This window comes from Melanaphis sacchari, unplaced genomic scaffold (assembly GCF_002803265.2).
Source record: "Melanaphis sacchari strain LSU unplaced genomic scaffold, SCAv2.0 Contig876_pilon_pilon, whole genome shotgun sequence".
In the NCBI taxonomy this organism is placed as follows: Eukaryota; Metazoa; Arthropoda; class Insecta; order Hemiptera; family Aphididae; genus Melanaphis; species Melanaphis sacchari.
The window spans coordinates 3,065-15,709 of NW_020271616.1; the positions used below are offsets into that span (position 1 = coordinate 3,065).

Consider the following 12,645-nt stretch of genomic DNA (forward strand, 5'->3'; position numbering starts at 1 on the left):
CCACAACCACCACCACCGTCGCCGACGGATCCGCTACGTACGTGACATATATTTCCCCCCTCCACCGCTACTGACGCCACCGGTCGCGTACGTGAGCGATATACGTTTTCAGTTATCACATGTTATCATATATTATCAATAATTTATTTTTATCAGTTATCACACATTATCCCCAGATCTTATACGTGTGCGACCATAGACATAATAGAATGGACTGCGCTTTCCTATGTTCACAACACAGGAATCAGTCAGCCTACATTGAGCGAGAGAGATAGACACAGATTTGTGGGCATTCATGGAATACAAATTAAATTTCATGGAATAAACAGTAAAGCGGAAATATTTAAAGTAGACTTAATTCAGAATCATAGGCATTAGGCATAGACCTATTAACAAAGTTTGTTAATAGGTCTATGGCATTAGGCATTATTAGGGCAGATGACTCGTAGCATATTTGCATCAGCCATCAGGGGCGTAATTAAGGGGAAGATTAGGGGGATAGGATCCCCCCAACATTTTTTTTTGACTGATAACATTTGATGAAAGTAATGGTTAACTATACCATTCAAATTCAAACTATACTCTCATTCCAAAGCAAACAATTTTGTTTACCTTGATTAATAAATTGTAGTTTAAAATATATACCTATAATTAATTAGATGTATTATGCTGAGTTGTTGCAGATCACAGATTTGTCAGATTTAATTAAATTAATTATACTTGTATTTCTGGTTCTTAAAATAAGACATGCGGGTTTTTATCGTGAACATATTCGCGCCAATGCACAATAGATTCCTGAATAGTGATTAGTGAACCATACTTTTTTCTATAAATAATTTTCTTTGATTATATAATATTAGCCGTATGCGAGTTCGTATTTAATCGTTTATACTTTATTGTCACCGTCAGTTTGTCATTGTCACTAGAAGCCAGTTAGTAAATACCAAACAGTAAATCTTAATAATTGTTATAGGTACACATTATTAATATGAAGTATTTTTATTATTGTTCCTTTTTATTATTCAAACGTGAAGTTAAACTATGGACAAAAAAGGGAAAACACTTGCTTTTTATTTTGTCAAAAAAAAAAAAACAATTCATGTAATAAAATTATAATTAATGATTATACCAAGGTAAGAATGACTAAATGATACTCAATATTTTTTTTTCTAATTTCTTGAATGTGATTATTACTTATTAGATTAATAATTAAATCAAATAATTTATTAGGAACTTGAGATTCTTATTTATATTTATTTTTTTAAATTTGAAATAAACATACGTATGTGATTATATTATTATACAAACAACATAATAGGTATACCAGAGGTATTACAATTCAAACTTAAATAATCCAAATTACAAACTTAATAGAACAAAATACTTAACATATTATTCAGAATAAGGTATAAACAAAATCATTAACAATATAGTACAGGTATTTGACCCAAAGTCCATAAAACAAAATGCTTACAATATTATTGGAAATAAACAATAAAAAAAACTTATATTATTATATTATTCACAAAACAATAAAAACTTATGTAGACACTTAAAAATAATAATTTCTTACTGACCTTTGAAGTGAATAGTTTTAGTTAGATGAGAATGAGATCGAATTCTTTCAGTAGGTTGACTAAGAGTTTTATTGTGATGATGCAAGCGTAATGTAAAATATGTCTTAAAAATTAATGTAACTATTTGTAATAGGTGATTGTCTAAGGGAGACTGATCAAGTATATGTACTGAAAGACTTGAAAATAAGGTAGATATCTGAATTTTCGATGAAGCTTTTATTGTTAAATAAGAAATTATATCTTTCTTACATTTAATTTCATTTTGGTGGCTTTTAAAAATTGTTTCTGATAATTTACATAGCTTTACAACATCTGTTGAAGGTTTAATTAGGCCACCTTGATTTTTTATATTCAACAAAAAATTATTTGATGAATCACTCAAAAGTGCTTTTACACATTCATTACAATTTATTTTAGTTTTTAGTTTTTTCACAACAAAGCCGGCTATATATTCCACTATATCCGTGACACACATATCAATTTTGTCAACATCAAAATTATTTAAGACATTTTTAAGGCCGTTCTTTATGTCATCAAAATTATCATCTACATCACTTTCACCATCTTCAAAACAAAGTATGTCTATAAATGAATTAGGTTTTTGTTTTGTCTTGGTTGAACCGATTGATAGTATTGGTGTTAGATCTATATTCATACAATTAGCACCTTCAGAGCAAGTCATGATTTCTGTATGTATTATTAATCGTTTGTAAGCAGCTTCGAATTGAGCAGCAGTAGGATTGTTAGAAAATCCACCCCTAGCCCTCACTGCGGAGAAAAACATCTCCAAGTGATCTTGTGAGAGCTTATAAGTAAGCAAGTACTCCAAGTGATCATCTTCAAACATATCTGCCTGATTTAAGATATGAGATATACTTCTTAAACATAGTATAAGTCCAACAAATCCTGTTTTTCGTGAAGACTGAACCAAAGGTATTAATTTATTTTGTTTAACATCTTTACACTTCAAATTTTGCAAATATGATATTGACGATTGTATAAAAGTTTGAATATTTGTATTATCAGAAAGTTTTAATGGCTTTTTATATTCTGCTTTACTTAGGTAATTTCGGGTGTTTAAAAAATCAAAAATGTTGTTGATATTGATACAGAAAGAGATAGTTGCAGCACAGTTGTTAAAATCTATAAGTTTTAAATTATTTTTACAGTAGGTCATTGCATCAGCCACACTTTGGCTAAATGTCTGTGCAGCTAACCTCACCTTCATCTTTTCTTTAAAATAATTGATGTGTCTGTTTCTAATTTTTGTAGCAAAATGGAGCCCAAGACCATCTTGTATTGCTACGAGTTTTTCAAAATATTGCCATTTTATTGGGTTTTCATTTTCATCGTATAATTGTTTCCAGTCTCCAAGAGCATTTCTGCATAACTTCAGCATGTGCGCTGCATCTAAGAATATATGCACATTGTCATTGTTGACTGGATGTTTGAAAAATGTAGAATCTGAATCAGCTGAAAGGTTTGCACCTAAACAACGAGCCATTGAGAAGTTTGCAGCAGTTCCATCAAATGTTAGTGTTCTAATAGAAGCACCAGTATCATTAAGTTTGGTCAAACACATATTAACTAAATTTGCCTTTTCTTGGGCAGACATTCCATTGATTAGAAAATAGGCAACAGGAACTTTCCAACGTGAATTTATAGCCACTACCATAAATACTAGCGCTTCTTTTGCCTTTGGTAAGCCATCAAAGTCTTCTGTATCTAAACCTAAATTAACATACCCTTGAATTCTATCATTATTGAAATGTAAATCTTCTTTAATAAACATTTCATCCATTAATAATGCACATATTAATTTTTTTCCTTTGGTTTTCATCAATTCATCAACCTTAATTTTTATGGCGTTTATAGACTCTGCTGTAAAACCCGGTTTGCCATCAATTGAGGAATACCAACCTCTTAATGTACTCGGATGAGGCAAAATTTTGAAAGTTTTACGTACATACTCGTAGGCTGCTGGTGAATAAAAATTTAATGTCAGGGCAAAGGAACGGATTTCTGGAGGAATAGTTCTTGAAGTTTTCAGTTTTAATTGTCTCATTAATATTTGAAACTCTACATTAGGGACAGTTTCCTAAAAATAAATAAACAAAACCAGACTCAAGTATGTAATTATATTGTATATTTAACACAAAATAATATAGTATAATATATGATATAATAATATGTATTATACTGATAAAAAAGTCTAATATTATAGACATTTTTATTATTTATAATATATAATAGATATTTATTTTTTATATTATTATTGTTTTGTTTGTTGGATAATGTGAGACACGAGTATTCTTAAATTGTAACATTATACATACATATAGTCTAATACAATTGAAAATATCGTAAAAAAAGCCACATTTTTCCTTTAATAATGAAATAATTTAAAGTCTAGTTTTCGCAATTTTTAAATACACTTAAAGACCATAATATTTTGAAATGTTTTGTACCACTTGTCTTAAGGATTGTGCTATAGCAATACAAACTTCAAAGTTAACAGTATCTTATGGCGATAAAATCTTCTATTTGTATCTAAATCAAAATTCAAACTTATTTTACAATAATTTGAATAAGTTTGAATTTTGATTTAGATACATACAGAAGATTTTATCGCCATAAGATAATCCATAAGTGGTACAAAATATCTAAAATTTAGATTAGAAAATAGGTTGAGCATATTTGGTGAATTCCCCTATATAATTAATGATAAGAACCCACCTTAAGCATTGTAAAGCAATTATCCGATATTTTATTTTTATCCTTCAAATGCTCAATTAACTCTTCAATATTTTTTATTTTATTTCTTAAATATAAGTTATCATTTCTCAATTTTTTATTTTTCCTTTTTAATATTTTAACTTTGTCTTGGCTGGCTACCCAATATTTTTTTCGGCTACTTGGTGTTGTTATTTCTGATTCAGATTTAAAGTCCCCAAAAAAACATTTTCTTTTTCTAAAACAAAAAAAAAAAATTATTTATTTGATCATATAGAATTCTACATTTCATACTATTATAATATTATTTACCTCGGTCTTTTAACAGGTGTCAATAGTAAGTCTTGACTAACCATATTATTTACATCTAAATCAACAACTTCAATTTCATTTTCAGAAGCTATCAAAGAAGTACCAGCTGTTAAGTAATGTGCATTTTCAGAAATTGGAGAGGTTACACTTTTTTCAACCATAATATCATCTACATTTAAATCAATGACTTCGATATTGTTCAAAGAAGTACCAGCTACAAATAATAAGCAAAATAATTTTTAAAATTACTATAGGTAATATTATTTGTTAACATTATGAAGTACATAATTTATGATTTACTGTTTACATAATATGAAATCATCTAATGAACGGAAACTAATTTTAATTTAATAAACTTACATGCATTTTCATAATCTTCATTTAAATTAATGCCAAAAGTAACACAGGTTGGAAAAATACTTGGTACTGATGATTTTTTTAATATTTGTTTGGTCCCAGCAATGTTTAAAGTATAATCTGTTTGTGCAAAATGATTACCACATATAACAGTATTTACAGATTTATACTTAAACTTAGGATCAAAGTCTTGTATAATGTTAATCCACTTCTTAAGATCTAAAGTTTCCTTGGGAAATCTATGAAAAATATGTATAATAAATAAAATTATTTTTCTAATTTTTGTCTTTAGTAATGATACAGCATACAGTGCCGACACTAGATACTTAGGACCATAAAGCAACTATTATTTGGGAAGACCCTCTACAAAATCCATTTATAAACAGAAATTGTTAAACATTTGAGACCTCATTAATCCCATAATAGTTATAAATTTAAATGCAACTGAAAATATCTTGGGTACCTGTGAAATCTTGGACCTCCTTTTACAACTCTGGTTTTACACCCAACCACACAACAAGTATTAACCATTGTTATTTGGTTAATGTTTTTTATGAATAACAATTTTTGGAAACCCAGGAACTATAAATTTACTGTCTAGTTAAGTAGTCTGTATTAACTTTTAAGTAGAAACTAGAAAGCTAATAGTTAAGTAATATTTTAAAAAGTATTTTGATAAGAATGCTATCATTCTGTTATCATGGTGGAAAAATGGTTTTATCAATTTCTCCATGAATGCCCACAAATGTATAGTTTTCTCTTTTGCACAATGTTGGCTGAAGTTATCTCTCTCTAACCGCAGTCCATTCTATTATGTCTATGTGTGCGACATACATTATCTTTTATCACACATGTTATCAGTTATCATACATTTAAAAAATATAATATTCTGCGTTAGAATCGAACCGGAGGAGTATGAACGTATCCCACCTCGACTCTGACCCGTTGAACAATATAGTCAATACTGCTATATTTAAGTACACGCTAAATAATATACATAATCATATAAAATAATATCATTATTTGAATTAAATATATACTACCATATGTTTTATACATTAAGCACGTCTGGCGATAATAATTCCCCGAATGAAGACATTAGGAGACGTGTCAATTAAATATTTACACACTACCTACCATTTATATTGAAAGAAGACACTTTCGCCGTATTGAAACATCGTAATATTGCAAATAAATGTCTTCTTAATGTGCCCTACCGGTCGCCAGGATGTCGCGGACCCTTTCTTATATGATGTTAAATTGCCTATTGACCAGTAATGGCCGATATAATTGTCTTTAGTCACCAGGATGTCGCAGTATAGCCACCTCTCAAGTTTGCAGCCGTCTTAACATTAGACCACAATGGCGCTACCGTCGTATATTTCATGCCATTAGATATTATTCGTATTCAATATTTTTTCTATTCACACACACACACACACACACACACACACACACACTCAAGGAAACATTAGTTCTTTGCTCTAATAATCAATTACTTAATTATATTTTTAATATACACAAATAATACAAGTATCTGCCACAAGAAGCATACCTATGCTTATTTATCACTGAGTATATCTAATCGGTTTAGTCTGCCCCGACACATTGATCGATTGCTCGCTCCGACTTAAAAAAATTTCCAACGGTGTAAAATATTTACAAGTATTTAAACATTTTATTATTTTTTCACGTTCGCCCGCGCCAACTTTTAAAAAATTTACAGTGTTTTAAAACTTTTTTAATTTAAACATGTTTAAATGTGAAAAGTGTCCGTCTATGTTTAAGCGTAAAGACAGTTTGCTCAGGCATAAAAACATACACCGAGGAATTCGTTCTTCGTGTTCTATTTGCTCTGCGACGTTATAACAGGTGGAATTTTTCTTTAAAATATTTGTCATAATATTTGTATTTTACTATGGGTTTATATGTTGGATCGCCTTTTTCAAATTTATCATACTCATCTTTTTTATGCATTTGTAAATACAGCCTATACATTTTCGATACATTTAGGTCTAGAGATAAATATTTAATATTATTATTATCATATCGACTGTAAGAGAAGATCGTTTTGGAAAGCTTTCAATGTGTGTATGGATTTTAAATAATATATCATCAGATAATTTATTTGGTACATTTGTATGTTTTCCACGAGCATCTACAGGACTAAATTCATTTGATTTGATTTTTTTTACTTATCTTTCAACTCTTGATTTCCTTATGCCAAGTAATGAGCAAAATGCTTTTTTGCATACACTGACTTCCCTAATATCAATGCGAATTTTATACTTACACGCACAAGCGCGATTGGATCCACCCCCAGACATTATCCTACGCCTTACAATTTTTTGAACATTTAAAAGACCACATATATAAGTGTCTTGCTTTTCTTTACTTCCAATAGTATTTAAAATGTCAATAGTTTTATGTTTTTTTTTCGTCATTAAATTTTGAAAAACATTTACGACTACATTTACAGTCCATTCCAATTTGCCTTTTTTTTTACTATTTTTTATTATAACTACTAATAAATTCTGTACCTTCAACTCTATTCTTTTTCTCAACGTTTCGCTTCCAAACTGACGGGTTACTTCTTTTTTTACCAGTTGAAGTTGACGGTTCGTTTAGTAATTCGGCCAAGTCATCACCAGAATCTTCTATTGTATTAAGAGCGGTATCAATTTCTACAACAGTAGGTTCATATTCAGAGTCGCTATTGAGACAAAGAATTCCATTTAAATTATCAGCCTCTGTAGTATTTTTGACAACTTCAAAATCAGGATCATTAATATCATCGTCAAATTCTTCAGAAGACGAAGATGACGCATAATATGATTCCTGTAAAGCATCTTTAACAAGTTGTTCGTTTTCGATGTTCATACTAAATAAAATTTACAGAACAAAACAAACTGATCACTAAAGCTTTAACAAACAAAAATAACTTAAATTAATAGTATACATAACCTAATAGGTACCTACGTACTGGCTAAATGGCCAATATTACTGTTCAGTGTTCAGTATTTTTTTTTAACATTAAAACTTAAATTATGTATAACTATTTACGTATTTACATATTTGATAAGTGAAAAAACTGACTGACAATATTGATAGTAGTATAGAACAGAAAACATATGTCATATTGTACAAAATACAGTGTAGACAACATTCGGAGCAAAAACCAGATAACTTCGGAGTTATCTGATTTTTCAACAGAAAAAAAAAAACCAGACAACTCCATTTACTTTATATCTTCTATACGATTGATCGGAGTTGACTCGTTCTTGCACAGATATACTCGTAATTTTTTTCTTGATAATAAACGACCAAAACTTCGTTTTCTAAAAAAAAATGGAATTATCTCGTTCTTGCACGGACCCCCTCAATTATTAAGTAGAGGGTAAATACTAAATAGTATGTGAGTGCCAACTGCCGAGTACTTAAATAAATAATAAATAATAATAGTATTAAGCATTTTATAATGTCTATTAATAAATGGGTGTTGTACGGGTATCGATACTCAATCATAATAATATCAGTATTTCGTTTTTATGGAAAATCGACGAGACACGAACGTAGTGAGTTGTTGCGATAATGGTTATTTATAGTCAGTATAATCACAGCTGTATATTTTTTTTTTTTTTTTTTTAGCATATGGTGCTTATGTCCGGGAGTAGGCCCGAAGGCCTAGTTCGGACGTCTATTTGGCAGAATTTTTAGTGGGCACCCGTAGATTTCTGCCATGCCCGGGTGGGGGGCGGCGGCTTCTCTCTCCAGACACCGTGACTGCCTGAAGAGTGACGCCGCCCGTGACCGAGATTCGAACCGGCGACGCAACCGCCGCCTTAGTCCGCTCGGCCACTTCACCCCCCAGCTGTATATAACAATATAATATTTTTTTCAGTTTTGTTTTTATTTTATTGAAACCTTATGGGCAATGTTAGCATCTAGTATAGTTAATATTATTATTTTATTTTTTGAATTACAAAAATAATTATATTTTCATTCATTTTATTGTTGTCGAAGTATAGACGAGCTGGGTTTGTATAGGTACTGCAAACAATTTAAAAAAAAAAACACACTTGTGTAGGTTTTTCACAATTTATTATACAGTGGTCGCCGCTTATAGTGTTCACTGGTTATAAGAATCAGCCGCTTTTAGTGATCAAAAATGTCAGGAACGGAACAAACAGCCGTCTTCAGTGCATTTTTCGCCGCGTACTGTGATCAGGTTTTCGGTTATAGTGATCAAAAAAAAATCATGTCAGAAATAAAATTTATAATAAAATTACTTATTTTTATGTACACAAAGGGGGAAAAACGATTACGAACGGCCGTCCTAATCTTATCTAATGTGACCCACGTAATGAGTGTACTTCATATCGTAATATCGTATATGTTTGAAACCGTTTGTGTTCCCGTTATTACCGATATGTATACGGATGACAGTATACTCGTACGTATAGACTTATACGCAGTTTGTTTTCGTCCGTTGCGTTGTTCGGTGCACTTTATGTTTAGCGTGTAGTGTATTGTTTGTATGTATAGTGTATTATGGCTAGTAGAAGTGCGCTTTCAATAAGTGAAAAAAAAAAGTGTCCTAGCCGATTATGACAAGCTTCCCGAGAAGACGAATCAGAGATTAGCAGCACAACAATTGGGCATTCCGCAGTCAACATTAAATAAGTTACTGAAATCCCGTAACGAAATAAGTAACTGCACTGAATCTCAAAATAGAAAACGTAAACGTGAGAGCAAAAGTAAGGCAACCGATGAAGCTCTTTTCATGTGGTTTAAGCAAGCTAGCGCTATGAATGCTCCTATAAATCGCAGCATATTAATGACAAAAGCCAATGACTTGGCCAAAAAAATGGGAAAAATTAATTTTAATGCAACTGATGGTTGGTTGACTAGGTGGAAAGATCGCCACGATATTGTTTACAAAAAACTTCATGGAGAAAAACAAGACGCAGATGCGAGTGGTGCTGATTCTTGGATTAAAACAACGTGGCCAACTGATTTGAATAAATACGGTCCGGAAAACATCTTTAATTTAGATGAAACAGGGCTGTATTATAGAGCAACACCTGACTATTGCATGGTTTTAAAAAATGCACCGGCCTCTGCAGGGAAAAAGAATAAAGCGAGGATCACTGTGGCTTTAACGTGCAATATGACGGGTACTGTAAAAAAAAAAAAAACCAATAGTCATTGGTAAAAGTAAGCAACCAAGATGTTTTAAAGGTGTTAAGAACTTACCTGTTGACTACTTCAGCACTATAAATGCTTGGATGACATCTTTTATTTTTGAAAGTTATTTGAGAAAATGGGATTCAACACTTGATTACAAAATCGCTCTAATTTTGGACAATTGTACAGCGCATCCCAACTTTTCTTTAAAGAACTTTGAACTGGTATTTATTCCTCCCAATACAACGTCTTTAATTCAGCCCCTTGATCAGGGTATCATCAAAGCTTTTAAGACTTTTTACAGGTCCGATATGAGAAGGCAAATTATTGACGCAATCGATGATGGACAAGGAAATGGTAACGACATAGCTACGAACATGACAGTGCTACAGGCAATTCACATGTCACACAATGCTTGGATGAAAGTTACAACTTCATGTATAGTGAACTGCTTTAAAAAGTCTGGTATGGTTCCAATAACCACGAATGAAGCCCTTGCACTCGATTTACCCGATGTACCAGTAAATATTTCAGGACTCCAGATAGACAAAGAAACCTTTAATGAGTGGCTGGATGTAGATAAGGACTTAGAAGTTTTTCAAGTGATGAATGATGACGAAATAGCTGCTGAAATAGTTTCACATAAGGAACAGGGAAATGATGTTGAAGTGCATGATGAAGACGAAGTTGAATATGCAGAGGACCGAGTACCAGTAACCAGGAGTGAAGTATTCAATGCAATTAATACATTGAGAAGAGCTATTGAAGAGCATGACATAGGCACAAATTACTTTGATACGTTGAACAACTTAGGGCACATTATGATGGTTTCCATACCAAAAAAACAGGGGCAAATTACCGACTTTTTTAAAAGTACCTAAGTTTTAAATTTCGTATGTATGTATTAATTTTTAAATTTAAATTTAATTAATATGTATTACTGTATTTTGATATTTTGCACAGTATTTTTAATGTAAAACAAAATAAAATATGTATTTAAAAAAATTTTCGTTATTTTTTCGATATTTTTTGAGTAGCCGCTTATAGTGTTTTCCGGTTATAGTGATCAAAATACTCTCGGACGGATGTGATCATTATAAGCGGCGACCACCGTATTACAATTAAGGCCCCCGGTGCCGATGTGATTTTGTCCTCAAAAACACGGTTTACGGGAATAATGATCCTGCCCTGTAAAGTTAACCAAATTTGATAATTTTTTTTTTTATTAATAGAGGAGAATATTCTACAGCCCGCATCGAACTCCTTTTTTCGATATTTTAATCTCAAAATTAATTATAAGTCTTTAAAAAAAAGACAATTTTTAGCTTTTTTTATACATTATTTTATACTATTATTTAAAATAAAATACAAAATCGGAGTTCGATGCGGGCTGTAGAATATTGTTGTTTATCAATTAAAAAAGAAATTATCTGAAAATATTCAGTTTTCAACGAGTTATCCATATTCCCGTAAAGTCATTTTTGTCAGCCGAAACGCCCGAAATGGATAACTAAATATTTCATTATTTGTGACATGTACTTGCGAGTGCGTGCGCGTTGCCCATGTACTCCCGCTCTACTCAGTACTCACCACGTACCAGAACATATTATACGCGTATAAAAATAACTTACTGTTATTATTTATTTCTACAGAATTGATTAGATATTATTGTTATTTGGTATTGTCAACGCACAGCTCGGGCATATTCGGATTAGTTTTCTGCCGTGATTATCACTTATTACAACTTGCATATTTTATTATTTAAAAATTGTGTATTGTCTGGGTATTATGTTTTATATATAATTAAAAAAATTTTGCATATATATAAAATGAAAATAAGATATAATTTAATCATAATATATGTATTTATATTATTATTAAACTTAGTTTGATGGTACCTACTACCTATTCATAATATTATATAATTTATAAAATAAAAATATTATTCTAATAGCTAAAAAATAATAATAATTTATGGTAAGTACATTAACTGTTTTTAACGTAATATCTCAGGGTTCACTATTTCTTTCAACAAATGATTTTTATAAAAATCAACAAGTTGAGTTTCCATTTTATTTTTCCAAAACTCGGGATCGCGTTCTATTTTTTCAACATAAATATCTGTAAAAATAGTATTAATAGTATTATATTGGCTTATTATACAACAGTTATTAAAGTTTTTTAATTATTGGAAAATATTAAATACAAATTATAAAATTTTACCTTTCGGGGTCCATACTATAAAATAACACGAGCTTTTATTGGCTACCCTAAGTTGACCTTGGACTTGATAATAATAATTATCATTTTTTTTCAATTTCATGTTTCCATCTTGATCATTTATGAGAAATTTAATTTTTTTAGCTAATAATCCTTCTTTAGGGGTCATGTCTTAGGTACGTGACGCTGGCACCCGCCCATTCGCAAATTTACCCGAATCTGCGTCAAAGATTGTTATATCATTTGTACAGGTTTGTAA

General features: G+C 30.8%; 1 protein-coding gene across 1 annotated transcript; it reads left to right on the top strand.

Moving 5' to 3' along the window:
• Positions 1-9,147: 9,147 nt before the first annotated feature.
• LOC112602377 (tigger transposable element-derived protein 4-like) lies at positions 9,148-11,047 on the top strand. The gene is made up of 3 exons (XM_025350419.1): positions 9,148-9,214; positions 9,581-10,156; positions 10,221-11,047. Exons 1-3 carry the CDS (start codon positions 9,148-9,150, stop codon positions 11,045-11,047), a joined length of 1,470 nt encoding a protein of 489 aa, XP_025206204.1.
• The last annotated feature ends 1,598 nt before the right edge of the window (positions 11,048-12,645 follow it).